This window comes from Pseudophryne corroboree, chromosome 9 (assembly GCF_028390025.1).
Source record: "Pseudophryne corroboree isolate aPseCor3 chromosome 9, aPseCor3.hap2, whole genome shotgun sequence".
In the NCBI taxonomy this organism is placed as follows: Eukaryota; Metazoa; Chordata; class Amphibia; order Anura; family Myobatrachidae; genus Pseudophryne; species Pseudophryne corroboree.
In genome coordinates this window covers 37,801,109-37,819,258 of record NC_086452.1, presented here as the reverse complement: position 1 = coordinate 37,819,258, position 18,150 = coordinate 37,801,109, and the positions used below count along the sequence as shown (strand labels likewise).

Genomic DNA, 18,150 nt, shown 5'->3' with positions numbered 1-18,150 from the left:
TGTACCGCACCATCGTATCGTCCCCATCCATACCCAGATACATGTGAAAAGATATGGACAAGCATCAATACATTAATAGTTAACATTCAGCCTATCCATTTATAATAATGGTTCTATTAACCTACTTCACACTTTACCTCAATATATAAATCTATTTATTGCGATGTGATATTATTCAATCAAACAACAGAGCCTCCATATAATGAGTACAGATATAAGAGTCCCAATATTTAACCTATTACGTATTGGTTTATAGAAACCACTTAGTTTCAAAATCCATATTGTGGCCATTGGGATATAGAGTCCTCAATTCATAGATCTTCCTCATTTCTGCCTTAGCCAATCTTATGTCATCATCATTTTTGCGCCAATTAGGTTGAATACCCATGATTGCGCAAAAATTTACCAAATGATTAATATTGCAATTATGTACATTCTTAAAGTGTAATGAGACACTGTGCGTGTCTAATCCTTTTTTAATATTGCGGACATGTTCCGCCATGCGAACCTTGAGTGCTCTCGTGGTGCGTCCCACATATTGTGAGCCACAAGAACACTCCAATAAATATACACAATTTTTTTGTAGAACAAGTCAAAAATTCCCTAATGGGATACACCAAATTTGTTTGCGTTGATCTATATTCTGTTATCTTGTTTCCTTTTCCCTTACAGTTGCGGCACATTATGCACATGCCGCATCTGAAAAAACCTTTAGATTTAACCCTGGTTTTCATTCTTGGTGCCACTAATACACTACTCACAATGTTTTCTTTTAAATTTCTTGCCTTCCTATATGTAAAACTTGGTCGATCTGATATATGATCTTTTAACATCGGATCTCTAGTTAAAATATCCCAATGTTGTTTAAGGATTTTTTCAACTTGTTTATATTGACTATTGAAGTCCGTGATAAATGTTATTTCTCTATTCCTAGGATTTGCTCTCCGTTTATCATTGCTCTTACCATTCAAACATACCTCTCTATTTAGGCTCGCACCTGCATCTCTTGCTTTTTTTATTGTGTCTAAATCATAACCCTTTTCTTGGAACTGTTCCTGTAAAATGTTGGCATGCTGTTCATATTCCTTTATGTCTGTACAATTCCGTCGAATACGATGGAATTGACTGACAGGAATACTCCGCAGCCAATTATGATGATGATTACTGGTATAATCTATGAAAGAGTTACAATCCGTACTCTTCATGTAATTGCTGGTTTTAATGATACCGTCCTCAACATATATCCTCAAATCCAGAAAATTTACCTCAACTTCACTTATTTCAAACGTGAATTTTATGTTGAACTGATTGTCATTAAGATGTGTGCAGAAGGTGTCTAGAGAACTCCGACCACCACCCCACACAAATATGACATCATCAATATACCGATGCCAGGACACCGGTCTGGTGTGGGTGGTGGTCGGAGTTCTCTAGACACCTTCTGCACACATCTTAATGACAATCAGTTCAACATAAAATTCACGTTTGAAATAAGTGAAGTTGAGGTAAATTTTCTGGATTTGAGGATATATGTTGAGGACGGTATCATTAAAACCAGCAATTACATGAAGAGTACGGATTGTAACTCTTTCATAGATTATACCAGTAATCATCATCATAATTGGCTGCGGAGTATTCCTGTCAGTCAATTCCATCGTATTCGACGGAATTGTACAGACATAAAGGAATATGAACAGCATGCCAACATTTTACAGGAACAGTTCCAAGAAAAGGGTTATGATTTAGACACAATAAAAAAAGCAAGAGATGCAGGTGCGAGCCTAAATAGAGAGGTATGTTTGAATGGTAAGAGCAATGATAAACGGAGAGCAAATCCTAGGAATAGAGGAATAACATTTATCACGGACTTCAATAGTCAATATAAACAAGTTGAAAAAATCCTTAAACAACATTGGGATATTTTAACTAGAGATCCGATGTTAAAAGATCATATATCAGATCGACCAAGTTTTACGTATAGGAAGGCCTGAAATTTAAAAGAAAACATTGTGAGTAGTGTATTAGTGGCACCAAGAATGAAAACCAGGGTTAAATCTAAAGGTTTTTTCAGATGCGGCATGTGCATAATGTGCCGCAACTGTAAGGGAAAAGGAAACAAGATAACAGAATATAGATCAACGCAAACAAATTTGGTGTATCCCATTAGGGAATTTTTGACTTGTTCTACAAAAAATTGTGTATATTTATTGGAGTGTTCTTGTGGCTCACAATATGTGGGACGCACCACGAGAGCACTCAAGGTACGCATGGCGGAACATGTCCGCAATATTAAAAAAGGATTAGACACGCACAGTGTCTCATTACACTTTAAGAATGTACATAATTGCAATATTAATCATTTGGTAAATTTTTGCGCAATCATGGGTATTCAACCTAATTGGCGCAAAAATGATGATGACATAAGATTGGCTAAGGCAGACATGAGGAAGATCTATGAATTGAGGACTCTATATCCCAATGGCCACAATATGGATTTTGAAACTAAGTGGTTTCTATAAACCAATACGTAATATGTTAAATATTGGGACTCTTATATCTGTACTCATTATATGGAGGCTCTGTTGTTTGATTGAATAATATCACATCGCAATAAATAGATTTATATATTGAGGTAAAGTGTGAAGTAGGTTAATAGAACCATTATTATAAATGGATAGGCTGAATGTTAACTATTAATGTATTGATGCTTGTCTATATCTTTTCACATGTATCTGGGTATGGATGGGGACGATACGATGGTGCGGTACACAGTAAACGAAATGAACTTCCTGGGTTGCGTTCCAACAACCGGAAGTCGGCCGCATCACATGACGGGAACTTCCGCCTTTGAAAGACTCGCTGGCGGCGGAGATCGGGGACGTGAGGTCTCCACGACAACAAATGTAAACAGGAAGAACGTCAGCTGAGATCAGTAGAACATGTGACCACACAGCAGTTGGATCAAGTATAAATCATGGACGTTAGTATCCAGGATGGGACCGCACACCTTATTTATAATGGTCACCTTATGGATCCAGTACTATTTTTGGATGCAACCAATTATGTTATAATACGTATTTTTATTGATGTGTTTTAATGTATACAGCTTATGGGCAGCTTATTTGAAAGATGTATATTTGTACTACATGTGATTATAGGTTTTTAGTCCATATTTGTATGATATATGAATTATTTTTGATGGTGGAACCTGATTGGCGGAGGAGGACATGGAACACAGCCAGAGGGGTATAAAGAGACCAGGGGGGGTCACTTCCACTACACACCCTGAGGAAGGATTTTTTATCCGAAACGCGTTGGTGGACTTACACAGGAGGACCCTAGGCTGAACCACACCACGTATGTTGGTACAACTATTTTTGGGCAGGGATTATTCCAACCTATATTGGCTGGATGCAAAATAATTTTTCCCTATTCCATTCGAAGGGTACCAGTGGAAGTGGCCTCACCTTTTCTCATATAGGGAACCTCCTGTGTTTGTGTGTTTTTTTGGTTATTTTTTGTTTTGTGGATGCATTCTATCTTTTATGAATTTTAAATTGATCAAAAAAAATTTTAAGCAATAAAAAAATCATTATTTTTCTGGCGGGATTTGCCATTTTATTGATTGCCCTGGAGCCATTGGTGTGGGGGTACCTGAGGTCGAGGACAGAAGTCAGGACCAAAAAGATACCTTTCAGCGCATATAGGGCTTGATATAAAGGTAAGCCTGGTGCAGATGGGTGACCTATTATAAAGTTGATGTGACAAGGTGTGTTAAGAAGTTATCCATATATCAAGCATTGTGGAATAATCAATTTGAGTGGGAGGTCCGAAATAGAAGCAAGGACCCAAAGATACCTTTCAACGCACATAGGGCCCATTATAAAGGTCAGTCTCCAACAGCAGGGACTCTAAAGATCGATTGGAAACAAGAGAATTTACTAATGGATATGTTATGCAATATGTCTTCTCTTTGAGGAACAAGAAAGTGTACGGATCAAAATTGTGTATAGCAGCGCTGGGAGATCGCCCCTCTATGTTACATTGTGTCTAGAAAGGAGTGGTGCTCCTTCTTTGGTGGTTTACCGAGCTGCAGCTAGGGCGCAAGTTACTATTTCACATATTTTTTTTTACTGGACAAGTGGTCCGGATCACATCTTCAGATGCATCGGTTAATCACCCTATCCCCCAGGGCCAGGGTCACTCCTGTGGTGGCTGCAGAGTGCTCACCATCTCGAGGGCCGCAGATTCGGCATTCAGGACTGGGTCCTGGTGAACACGGACGCAAGCCTCCGAGGTTGGGGAGCAGTCACACAGGGAAGAAATTTCCAAGGTCTGTGGTCAAGTCAAGAGACTTGCCTTCACATCAACATCCTGGAACTAAGGGCCATATACAACGCCCTGCGTCAAGCGGAGAACTTGCTTCGCGACCAACCGGTTCTGATTCAGTCAGACCACATCACCGCAGTGGCTCATGTAAACCGACAAGGCGGCACAAGGAGCAGAGTGGCGATGGCGGAAGCCACCAGAATTCTTCGCTGGGTGGAGAATCACGTAAGCGCACTGTCAGCAGTGTTCATCCCGGGAGTGGACAACTGGGAAGCAGACTTCCTCAGCAGACACGACCTCCACCCGGGAGAGTGGGGACTTCATCAGGAAGTCTTCGCACAGATTACAAGTCGGTGGGAACTGCCACAGGTGGACATGATGGCATCCCGCCTCAACAAAAAGCTACAGAGGTATTGCGCCAGGTCAAGAGACCCTCAGGCAGTAGCTGTGGACGCCCTGGTGACACCGTGGGTGTTCCAGTCGGTCTATGTATTTCCTCCTCTTCCTCTCATACCCAAGGTGCTGAGGATAATAAGAAAAAGAGGAGTGAGAACAATCCTCATTGTTTCAGATTGGCCACGAAGGACTTGGTATCCAGATCTGCATGAAATGCTCACAGAGGACCCGTGGCCTCTTCCTCTAAGACAGGACCTGTTGCAACAGGGGCCCTGTCTGTTCCAAGACTTACCGCGGCTGCGTTTGACGGCATGGCGGTTGAACGCCGGATCCTAGCAGAAAAGGGCATTCCGGAGGAGGTCGTTCCTACGCTGATAAAGGCTAGGAAGGACGTGACAGCTAAACATTATCACCGTATATGGCGAAAATATGTTTCTTGGTGTGAGGCCAGGAATGCTCCTACGGAGGAATTCCAGCTGGGCCGTTTCCTTCACTTCCTACAGTCCGGAGTGAATTTGGGCCTAAAATTGGGCTCCATTAAGGTCCAGATTTCGGCCCTATCCATTTTCTTTCAAAAGGAGTTGGCTTCTCTACCAGAAGTTCAGACGTTTGTAAAGGGAGTGCTGCATATTCATCCTCCTTTTGTGCCTCCAGTGGCACCTTGGGATCTTAACGTGGTGTTAAGTTTCCTGAAATCCCACTGGTTTGAACCACTTAAAACGGTGGAGTTGAAATATCTCACGTGGAAGGTGGTCATGCTATTAGCCTTGGCTTCGGCTAGGCGTGTGTCAGAGTTGGCGGCTTTGTCACATAAAAGCCCCTATCTGGTTTTCCATATGGATAGAGCAGAATTGCGGACCCGTCCACAATTTCTGCCGAAAGTGGTTTCATCTTTTCATATGAACCAACCTATTGTGGTGCCTGTGGCTACTCGTGACTTGGAGGATTCAGAGTTGCTTGATGTGGTCAGGGTTTTGAAGGTTTATGTAGCCAGAACGGCTAGGGTCAGGAAAACAGAGTCGTTGTTTATCTTGTATGCATCCAACAAGCTTGGTGCTCCTGCTTCAAAGCAAACTATTGCTCGCTGGTTCTGTAACACGATTCAGCAGGCTCATTCTGCGGCTGGATTGCCGCTGTCAAAATCAGTTAAGGCCCATTCCACTAGGAAGGTGGGCTCTTCTTGGGCGGCTGCCCGAGGGGTCTCGGCATTACAACTTTGCAGAGCGGCTACTTGGTGAGGTTCAAACACTTTTGCAAAGTTCTACAAGTTTGATACCCTGGCTGAGGAGGACCTCTTGTTTGCTCAATCGGTGCTGCAGAGTCATCCGCACTCTCCCGCCTGTTTGGGAGCTTTGGTATAATCCCCATGGTCCTTACGGAGTCCCCAGCATCCACTAGGACGTTAGAGAAAATAAGATTTTACTTACCGGTAAATCTATTTCTCGTAGTCCGTAGTGGATGCTGGGCGCCCGTCCCAAGTGCGGACTTCTTCTGCGATACTTGTATATAGTTATTGCTTCAATAAGGGTTAAGTTATGGTTGCATCAGGGTTTGACCTGATGCTCTGTTATTTGTCATACTGTTAACTGGTTGTTATCACATGTTATACGGTGTGATTGGTGTGGCTGGTATGAATCTTGCCCTGGATTACCAAAATCCTTTCCTTGTACTGTCAGCTCTTCTGGGCACAGTTTCTCTAACTGAGGTCTGGAGGAGGGGCATAGAGGGAGGAGCCAGAGCACACCAGAACCTAAATTCTTTCTTAAAGTGCCCATGTCTCCCGCGGAGCCCGTCTATCCCCATGGTCCTTACGGAGTCCCCAGCATCCACTACGGACTACGAGAAATAGATTTACCGGTAAGTAAAATCTTATTATTATTTTTTTTCCTATGTTCCAATTGTACAATTTCAGTGCATAGTTACAGCAGAAGACTCCTATTTTAGGTCTGTAACTGAATCAGAGAGAAAATTTTTGAGTTTTATTGTGTTTTGCTTAGAATTGGTGGAGACACTATTTTTTTTTTTTTACTATATTGTATGAATATTGCTGGGATAAATGAGAAATGCTTGACAGGAGGGTAACCACGCGCCTCCCTAACTGCACAGACATTCATTTCAGACCTTTTTATATAAACATTATATTTGGAGATTGCCATGTGGAGATGGGATTTTTTTTTAATATTAATAATTTTTTTATTTTCCGCCCTACAAATTAAATTCAGCATTTTATGTGGAACTTTATTCAAGCCAGAAATTGCACATGACGGGGCAGCACGACTATGACACAGAAAGCAGAAATTACATTATGACTTGGTAGCAGGCGATTCCATTTCCTTATGGACACTCCACTCCGCTTGGACTGTCTTGGGTGTTGGTAGCAGCAGTCGCCACTAGAGGGCAGAACTCCTCGCTGCCAATCTACTGCACAGGCCCTGCTCACATTACATTCAGTGTAGTTATTTCTGGACGTTCCCAGTCTCCTAGATCTACTATTTTACCGCGTATTTACACCTCAAGCACGCGGTAAGGTTTCTAGAACACTTGATATTTAAGGTTTCCAGAGTAGGATACTTATGTCATTTAGAACACCTTGCGTAGCATATGGCAATATCTGATTTTGCTCTTAAGGGACCGATTTTATTTATTTATCCTTTTTTTTTTTTTTCTTTTATTCCAAGTTATTTATATAGCGCACACATATTCCGCAGCACTGTATAGAGAATATTTGGCCATTCACATCAGTCCCTGCCCAGTGGAGCTTACAGTCTATATTCCCTACCACATATACACACAGACACATTTACGCTAGGGTTAATTTTGTAGGGATCCAATTAACCTACCAGTATATTTTTGGATTGTGGGAGGAAACCGGAGTACCCAGAGGAAAGCCACGCAAGCACAGGGAGAATATACTTAGTTGTGAGTTCCTGTAGTAATACCGCGGCTATGTTATCGTACGCTGTTCTAGCCAATAATATTTGCTTATTTTTTCCGGCACAAATGTATACCGTAACTGCGTTATTTGCAGCCGTTAACACGTATATGTAAAAAAAAAATGTACAGGTACAGATCTTTTTTTAAAGGGTTTAATGGACGCATTTCTGCACTTCCTATTGCACAGGATCCGATCACATCAGGGAGAAAGATGGACTCTGGGCCGTCCTCGCCTGGTTATCGATCATTGCGACGCGCAAACAGAGCGTAGAGGATATCCTGAAAGACCATTGGCAGAAATTTGGTCGCAACTTTTTCACCAGGTAAATGTACCACTGCAATAGACCAGTATATACATGACTGTAACTTACTGCTGCTGTATAACCGGCACTGCCGTCATCTTCCTCTTCATCCTATATGGGCAAACGGCTGTACTTTAAATGTACTGAAATCCTTTTCTTTCCCTACGCGCTATAGATACGACTATGAAGAGGTGGATTCGGATGGAGCCAGTAAGATGATGAAAGACTTAGAAGCGGTCATGTTCGATCGCTCGTTTGTCGGACAGAATCTGGCCGTCGAGGATAAAGTTTACACGGTGGAGAAAGCGGATAACTTTGAGTATAGTGACCCTGTAGATGGGAGTATTTCCAGAAACCAGGTGCGTCTCCATCTAACGATACAGCCACAGATATATGGTTATAAAATCATCTGTGTATCATGGTTGGGGGGATGTTTCTGAACCATCATTCGTGGTATTGTATTCTGGGGGTCATTACAGGTCACTCTTCAGCCTCTTTCTCTCTTAATTAGGGATTAAGGCTCATCTTTACCGATGGTTCCCGCATCATCTTCAGGCTGAGCGGTACTGGCAGCGCCGGAGCCACTATTCGGCTGTATATAGACAGCTACGAGAAGGATGCCCCCAAAATATACGAAGACCCTCAGGTAAATCCAGTGACGTCCTGCGTAGATATATGTGGTCAGTGAATGATCTCCCAAGAACCACCTCCAGTAACCCATAGGCATTAACCAAAGAAAATATCAGAATGACCCATGTCGGAGCAGCCGTTGTGCCCTGTTCCCATCCCTATTGTTAACCCGGCACCGATACGGCACCAATATTGCGGTTGCTGACATGCGGAGCCTAAAAGAGGAAATGCCTAGGATTTCCTCAAAAAGCCAGGAGAAACTTAGTAAGTGATATATAGACGCAAGGTTTCATGGGAGTGGAGGGATGCAAGTTTCCATGGGGTCCAATGGATCTATATTTCTTCTGCACTACTCCATGGCAGCCCTTACTCTGGGTTTACATCCATTCTCCTATGTCCAGACAGGAAGTTGTTTTTTTTACATGCCCCACCCACTCTGGGTATATAGGACTACACCCCCTTGGCCTCATTAGTCTTTTTCCTGTCTAAGGAGGAGTTAAGGGATTTTCAGGGCTCTAAGAGATCCAGATAATTATTAATAATAATAATTTTTTCTCTATCGTCCTAGTGGATGCTGGGGTTCCTGAAAGGACCATGGGGAATAGCGGCTCCGCAGGAGACAGGGCACAAAAAGTAAAGCTTTAGGATCAGGTGGTGTGCACTGGCTCCTCCCCCTATGACCCTCCTCCAAGCCAGTTAGATTTTTGTGCCCGGCCGAGAAGGGTGCAATCTAGGTGGCTCTCCTAAAGAGCTGCTTAGGAAAGTTTAGCTTAGGTTTTTTATTTTACAGTGAGTCCTGCTGGCAACAGGATCACTGCAACGAGGGACTTAGGGGAGAAGAAGTGAACTCACCTGCGTGCAGGATGGATTGGCTTCTTGGCTACTGGACATCAGCTCCAGAGGGACGATCACAGGTACAGCCTGGATGGTCACCGGAGCCTTGCCGCCGGCCCCCTTGCAGATGCTGAAGTAAGAAGAGGTCCAGAATCGGCGGCAGAAGACTCCTCAGTCTTCTAAAGGTAGCGCACAGCACTGCAGCTGTGCGCCATTTTCCTCTCAGCACACTTCACACGGCAGTCACTGAGGGTGCAGGGCGCTGGGAGGGGGGCGCCCTGGGAGGCAAATGAATACCTAATTTGGCTAAAAATACCTCACATATAGCCTCCGGAGGCTATATGGAGATATTTAACCCCTGCCAGAATCCGTTAAGAGCGGGAGACGAGGCCGCCGAAAAAGGGGCGGGGCCTATCTCCTCAGCACACAGCGCCATTTTCCCTCACAGAAAGGCTGGAGGGAAGGCTCCCAGGCTCTCCCCTGCACTGCACTACAGAAACAGGGTTAAAACAGAGAGGGGGGGCACTAATTTGGCGATATGCTTATATATATATTAAGATGCTATAAGGGAAAACACTTATATAGGGTTGTCCCTATATAATTATAGCGTTTTGGTGTGTGCTGGCAAACTCTCCCTCTGTCTCTCCAAAGGGCTAGTGGGTCCTGTCCTCTATCAGAGCATTCCCTGTGTGTGTGCTGTGTGTCGGTACGTGTGTGTCGACAGGTAGGAGGACGATGTTGGTGAGGAGGCGGAGCAATTGCCTGTAATGGTGATGTCACTCTCTAGGGAGTCGACACCGGAATGGATGGCTTATTTAGGAAATTACGTGATAATGTCAACACGCTGCAAGGTCGGTTGACGACATGAGACGGCCGACAAACAATTAGTACGGTCCAGACGTCTCAAAAACACCGTCAAGGGTTTTAAAACGCCCGTTTACTTTAGTCGGTCGACACAGACACAGACAGGGACACTGAATCCAGTGTCGACGGTGAATAAACAAACGTATTCCTTATTAGGGCCACACGTTAAAGGCAATGAAGGAGGTGTTACGTATTTCTGATACTACAAGTACCACAAAAGAGGGTATTATGTGGGATGTGAAAAAACTACCATAGTTTTTCCTGAATCAGATAAATTAAATAAAGTGTGTGATGATGCGTGGGTTCCCCCCGATAGAAAATTATGGGCGGTATACCCTTTCCCGCCAGAAGTTAGGGCGCGTTGGGAAACACCCTTTAAGGTGGATAAGGCGCTCACACGCTTATCAAAACAAGTGGCGGTACCGTCTATAGATAGGGCCGTCCTCAAGGACCAGCTGACAAGTATATACACACATACTGGTGTTATACTGCGGCCAGCGATCGCCTCAGCCTGGATGTGCAGAGCTAGGGTGGCTTGGTCGGATTCCCTGACTAAAAATATTGATACCCTTGACAGGGACAGTATTTTATTGACTATAGAGCATTTCTATATATGCGAGATGCACAGAGGGATATTTGCACTCTGGCATCATGAATAAACGCGATGTCCATAACTGCCAGAAGATGTTATGGACACGACAGTGGTCAGGTGATGCAGATTCCAAACGGCACAGTATGGCCGTATACAGGAAGAGGACTTGTTTGGGGTCGGTCCATCGGACCTGGTGGTCACGGCAACTGCTGGAAAATCCACCGTTTTTTACCCTAAGTCACATCTCTGCAGAAAAAGACACCGTCTTTTCAGCCTCAGTCCTCTCGTCCCTATAAGATCATATCTGCCCAGGGATAGAGGAAAGGGAAGAAGACTGCAGCAGGCAGCCCATTCCCAGGAACAGAAGCGTTCCACCGCGTCTGACAAGTTCTCAGCATGGCGCTGAGACCGTACAGGACCCCTGGATCCTACAAGTAGTATCCCGGGGGTACAGATGGGAATGTCGAGACGTTTCCCCTTCGCAGGCTCCTGAAGTCTGCTTTACCAAGTCTCCCTCCGACAAGGAGGTAGTATGGGAAAAAATTCACAAGCTGTATTCCCAGCAGGTGATAATTAAATTACCCCTCCTACTACAGAAAAGGGGTATTATTCCACACTATATTGTGGTACTGAAGCCAGAAGGCTAGGTGAGACTTATTCTAAAAATTTTTTTTTGAACACTTACAAAGGTTCAAATTAAGATGAAGTCACTCAGAGCAGTGATAACGAACCAGGAATAAGGGGACTATATAGTGTCCCGGGACATCAGGGATGCTTACCTCTATGTCCCAAAATTTGCCCTTCTCACTAAGGGTACCTCAGGTTCGTGGTGCAGAACTGTCACTATCAGTTTCAGACGCTGCCGTTTGGATTGTCCACGGCACCCTGGGGTCTTTACCAAGGTAATGGCCGAATTGATGATTCTTCTTCGAAGAAAAGGCGTCTTAATTATCCCTTACTTGGACGATCTCCTGATAGGGGCATAGTCCAGGGAACAGTTGGAGGTCGGAGTAGCACTATCTCGGATACTGCTACAATCAGCACGGGTGGATTCTAAATATTCCAAAATCGCAGCTGATCCCGACGACACGTCTGCTGTGCATAGGGATGATTCTGGACACAGTCCAGAAAAAGGTGTTTCTCCCGGAAGAGAAAGCCAGGGAGTTATCCGAGCAAGTCAGGAACCTCCTAAAAACAGTGCATCATTGCACAAGGGTCCTGGTAAAAATGGTGGCTTCCTACGAAGCAATTCCATTCGGCAGATTTCACGTAAGAACTTTTCAGTGGGATCTGCTGGACAAATGGTCCGGATCGCATCTTCAGATGCATCAGCGGATAACCCAATATCCAAGGACAAGGGTGTCTCTCCTGTGGTGGTTATAGAGTGCTCATCTTCTAGAGGGCAGCAGATTCGGCATTCAGGATTGGATGCTGGTAACCACGGAGCCCAGCCTGAGAGGCTGGGGAGCAGTCACACAAGGAAAAAATTTCCAGGGAGTGTGATCAAGTATGGAGACTTTTCTCCACATAAATATACTGGAGCTAAGGGTAAATTTATAATGCTCTAAGCTTAGCAAGACCTCTGCTTCAAGGTCAGCCGGTATTGATCCAGTGGGAAAAACATCACGGCAGTCGCCCACGTAAACAGACAGGGCGACACAAGAAGCAGGAGGGCAATGGCAGAAACTGCAAGGACTTTTCGCTGGGCGGAAAATCATGTGATAACACTGTCAGCAGTTTTTCATCCCGGGAATGGAAACTGGGAAGCAGACTTCCTCAGCACGACCTCCACCCGGGAGAGTGGAAACTTCATTGAGAAGTTTTTTCCACATGATTGTAAACCGTTGGGAAATACCAAAGGTGGACATGATGGCGTCCCGTCTGAACAAAAAACGGGACAGGTATTGCGCCAGGTCAAGAGACCCTCAGGCAATAGATGTGGACGTTCTGGTAACACCGTGGGTGTACCAGTCGGTGTATGTGTTCCCTCCTCTGCTTCTCATACCTAAGGTGCTGAGAATTATAAGACGTAGAGGAGTAAGAACTATACTCATGGCTCCGGATTGGCCAAGAAGGACTTGGTACCCGGAACTTCAAGAGATGCTTACAGAGGTCTTATGGCCTCTGCCGCTAAGAAGGGACTTGCTTCAGCAAGTACCATGTCTGTTCCAAGACTTACCGCAGCTGCGTTTGTCGGCATGGCGATGGAAAGCCGGATCCTAAGGGAAAAAAGGCATTCCGGAAGAGGTCATTCCTACCCTGGTCAAAGCCAGAAAGGAGGTGACCGCACAACATTATCACCACGTGTGGCGAAAATATGTTGCGTGGTGTGAGGCCAGGAAGGCCCACAAAGAAATTTCAACTCGGTCGTTTCCTGCATTTCCTGAAAACAGGAGTGTCTATGGGCCTCAAATTGGGGTCCATTAAGGTTCAAATTCGGCCCTGTAAATTTTCTTCCAGAAAGAATTGGCTTCAGTTCCTGAAGTCCAGAAGTTTGTCAAGGGAGTATTGCATATACAAACCCCTTTTTTGTGCCTCCAGTGGCACTGTGGGATCTCAACGTAGTTCTGGGATTCCTCAAATCACATTGGTTTAAAACCAGTCAAATATGTGGATTTGAAGCATCTCACATAAAAAGTGACCATGCTCTTGGCCCTGGCCTGGACCAGGCGAGTGTCAAATTGGTGGTTTTTTCTCAAAAAAGCCCATATCTGTTTGTCCATTCGGACAGGGCAGAGCTGCGGACTCGTCCCCAGTTCTCTCCCTAAGGTGGTGTCAGTGTTTCACCTGAACCAGCTTATTGTGGTGCCTTGCACCTACTAGGGACTTGGAGGACTCCAAGTTGCTAGGAGTTGTCAGGGCCCTGAAAATATGTTCCAGGACAGCTGGAGTCAGAAAATCTGACTCGCTGTTTATACTGTATGCACCCAACAAGTTGGGTGCGCCTGCTTCTAAGCAGGCGATTGCTCGTTGGATTTGTAACACAATTCAACTTGCACATTCTGAGGCAGGCCTGCCACAGTCTAAATCGGTTAAGGCCCATTCCACAAGGAAGGTGGGCTCATCTTGGGCGGCTGCCGAGAGGTCTCGGCATTACAACTCTGCCGAGCAGCTACGTGGTCAGGGGAGAACACGTTTGTAAAATTCTACAAATTTGATATCCTGGCAAAAGAGGACCTGGAGTTCTCTCATTCGGTGCTGCAGAGTCATCCGCACTCTCCCGCCCGTTTGGGAGCTTTGGTATAATCCCCATGGTCCTTTCAGGAACCCCAGCATCCACTAGGACGATAGAGAAAATAAGAATTTACTTACCGATAATTCTATTTCTCGGAGTCCGTAGTGGATGCTGGGCGCCCATCCCAAGTGCGGATTATCTGCAATACTTGTACATAGTTACAAAAATCGGGTTATTATTGTTGTGAGCCATCTTTTCGGAGGCTCCGCTGTTATCATACTGTTAACTGGGTTTAGATCACAAGTTGTACGGTGTGATTTGTGTGGCTGGTATGAGTCTTACCCGGGATTCAAAATTCCTCCCTTATTGTGTACGCTCGTCCGGGCACAGTACCTAACTGGCTTGGAGGAGGGTCATAGGGGGAGGAGCCAGTGCACACCACCTGATCCTAAAGCTTTACTTTTTGTGCCCTGTCTCCTGCGGAGCCGCTATTCCCCATGGTCCTTTCAGGAACCCCAGCATCCACTACGGACTCCGAGAAATAGAATTATCGGTAAGTAAATTCTTATTATTTATATAGCGCTCTTTCTCCAACAGGACTCGAGGCACTTTACAGATATCAAAAACAATGCACATGGGGGGTAATTCGGAGTTGATCGCAGCAGGAAATTTTTTAGCAGTTGGGCAAAACCATGTGCACTGCAGGGGAGGCAGATGTAACATGTGCAGAGAGAGTTAGATTTGGGTGGGTTATTTTATTTCTGTGCAGGGTAAATACTGGCTGCTTTATTTTTACACTGCAAATTAGATTGCAGATTAAACACACCACACCCAAATCTAACTCTCTCTGCACATGTTATATCTGCCTCCCCTGCAGTGCAGATGGTTTTGCCCAACTGCTAAAAAAAATTCCTGCTGCGATCAACTCAGAATTACCTCCATGATACAGAGGATTTGAGTAATACAGCAATAGATAAGCCACACAGACATAAAAGAAAACTTTAAGCACACAGAAAGCATAATGCATGATTGGTGTAGGCATTTTGGGTAATAACTTCCAAGGGTTGTGTATTCAACCCTCACAAGGTACCAAGTGCGGCAGCCATCTTGGAATAGTCTACCCCTAGAAGAGATGACACAAAATGGGGGTGATTTCAGAGTCCTACAGTTCAGAGTAGGGTTCCATCAAAACCATCAGGCCTATGTATTTTTCATCCCATCCACAAGTGTACCACATGGGGCAGCCATGTTGGGCGCACTTTGAACGTTACACTGTGGGAGGTGACCCATACTAGGGCCAAGTTCATATATGATCCCAGACAAGTCTTAATGCCGAAGGTGATTCAGATCCTCAAAATTTGGTTGTGGTAGATTATGCTGACAGCACCTCTAGCACTGAATCAGGTGAAATCCAGGAGACTGACTGGTCATTTAACTTGGATATTGTGAATAATCTGTTAAAATATATATATATACAGATCCCTTAACATCAAGGATACTCCCCAAGCTGATTCTAGTCAGGATTCATTATTTGAAGATAGATTGAAGAGAGATGTTTTCCGGTACACAAGGTGTTAAAGGATGATATGTCTCTGCAGTGGAAAGATGTCGACAAACGAATGAGTAATTTTAAGAGAATAGAACGTATGTTCCCTATAGAGGATGAAGAATTTGTTAAATGGTGTTCTTTACCGAAAATAGATGCGGCAGTGTCAGAGGTTGTCTCAAAAAACACTATTCTGTTGATGGCGCAGAATAGTGGTTTAAGACAGCATGGATAAAAAAAAATGGAGTTCCCTTAAAAAGGTGCATAATGGCTAGGGTAGCTATGGCTTAGCTACCAGAGCTCTGAGATTGTGGGGGTCAAGTCTTGGTCACGACATAGACAAAAAGTCTCGAGACACCACTTACAGAAAAACCTTTCAATTATGATGAAGGCTGTAGAGTACATCTGTGAGGCCTCCCTAGATGAGATGGAGTATGCTGCAAAAACTGTCTGCAGGTGTGTTGGCAAGAAGAGCGCTGTGGTTCCGTACCTGTACAGCAGATGTCCACTCAAAAAACAGATTGACATCTCTTCTGTATGAAGGGTCCTTATTGTTTGGCAACCAATTGGAGTCCATAATTAATGTAATGTCAGGTGGCAAGGTCGGCGAAACTGCCTCAGTATAGGAAAGTAAGATTCAGTGCTTTTTCCCCTAAACAGCAGTTTAGGGAAGCCAGATCATACAGACCTGGAAGACAGTATGGAAGATATACCTCAGGTTCTACGAGGCAGTCCTTTAGTCAGCCTGCCAGAAGAGGGAATCGGAGATTCTGACTATATTCAGTCGCAGGACACTGTCTCCGTCGAGAGCAGGCTAATGAAGTTCGTTGATCAGTGGCAGGCATCGACCCGAGACACTTGGGTGCTCAATGTTATATCTCAGGGATACCGTATAGAGTTCATAAACAGACCAGTAAGACACAGGTTCCTAAAGTCAAGTGTTCCACATGGGAAGGAAGAGATCAACGTGTTGGAAGGGATCATACAAGACCTTATCAATTCGGAAGTGGTAGAACAGGTTCCGGTGTTGGAGAAGAAAGAAGGTTTCTATTCCAGAATGTTTCTTGTAAGAAAACCGTCAAAAGGATTCAGGGCAATCCTAGATTTAAGGCAGCTAAACAAGTTTGTTGTAATAAAAAAGTTTTGCATGGAGACACTGAAAACGATACTAATGGGAATAAAACAGCACGATTTTATGGCTTCGATAGACCTGAAAGACGCCTAATTTCCATGTGCCGATCCACAAAGTAGACAGATGGTACCTAAGGTTTCATGTGCTAGGAAAGCATCTACAGTTCACCTGTCTCCCTTCCGGCCTGTCCACATCACCAAGGGTCTTCACGAAGGTTCTTCTAGCGCTATTAGCATACATGAGGTTGAAGGGAATAGCGCTATGGCCTTAACTGGACGATCTTCTAATCTGTACGGGTTCAGAGACGGCGTTGAAGAAAACAGTAGAGAATGCTCTTCAGATCCTTCGTTCGCATGGTTGGCTAGTCAATTGGAAAAAAAGTCAGTTACAACCAAGGAAAGACATCTAGTTCTTAGGAGTTCGTATAAACTCGGAAGAATTCAAAATTGAGCTTTCAGAGGACAAGTGCAAAAAGATCAGAGAACTGTCATTGTGGGTGCAGGCGGAAGACAGGATTCCTCTGCACTCGAGTCTTCGTCTTCTATGTATGTTATCCTCCACGATAGATGATGTACCATGGGCAAGGTGGAGGATGAACGTTCTTCAATGGAATGTCCTCAAATTCACAAAGCTACGTATGGCGTTGGACTACAAAGTAAGGTTCAATCAGGTCACAAAGGATTCTCTGACCTGGTGGGCAGACCAGGAGTTACAACGCAGAACTACATCACTGGTCCAGCATCAGTATGTCATGCTGACAACAGATGCAAGCGCCTTAGGTTGGGGAGGTCATATGAGAGGACAAACCTGTCAGGGCAGGTGGTCCAGACAGGAGAAAATGATGTCTTCAAACATGAAGGAAATGAAGGCGGTATGGAATTCGATTATATTCTTTCAGGTCTAGCTGAAAAAGTCGCATGTAAAGGTGTTTTCGGACAACGAAACTGTGGTGGCTTACCTAAACCGTCAAGGAGGTACCAGAAGTCCAGCCCTGTGGAAAGAAATATCAAGAATCATGACTTGGGCAGAACAAAATCTAAGCTCCATATCTGCACTTCATGTCCCAGGGGAGAGCAACGTATTAGCAGACTATCTCAGCCGGCACGATCTATTACCCGGAGAGTGGGAGCTAGATGGTCATATTTTTCAGCAGATAACAGAAAGATTTGGTTACCCACAGGTAGATCTGGTGGCCACAAATCAGAATGCAAAGACGGATCTTTTCTTCTCAAGGTACCAAACTCCAAGGTCAAAAGGAGTGGATGCATTTTCCCAGAAATGTGATTTCAGCCTGAGTTATGTGTTCCCACCTATACCTATGATTGTTCGTGTCCTGAATAAAGTCAGAGAGGAGAAAGCAATGGGGATAGCTGTCCTAATCTTTTGGCCAAAGAGACCATTGTTTCTAACACTGCA

General features: G+C 44.5%; 1 protein-coding gene across 3 annotated transcripts in view; it reads left to right on the top strand.

Annotated features, from left to right (window-relative positions):
- Positions 1-18,150, top strand: part of PGM1 (phosphoglucomutase 1) — a 304,177-nt gene that overhangs the window by 262,016 nt on the left and 24,011 nt on the right. For all 3 annotated transcript variants that reach the window (XM_063939194.1, XM_063939193.1, XM_063939192.1), the window contains 3 exons: positions 7,847-7,982; positions 8,137-8,320; positions 8,473-8,607. In XM_063939194.1, the coding sequence (XP_063795264.1) occupies positions 7,847-7,982; positions 8,137-8,320; positions 8,473-8,607 (455 nt within the window). The remainder of the gene's footprint in view (positions 1-7,846; positions 7,983-8,136; positions 8,321-8,472; positions 8,608-18,150) is intronic.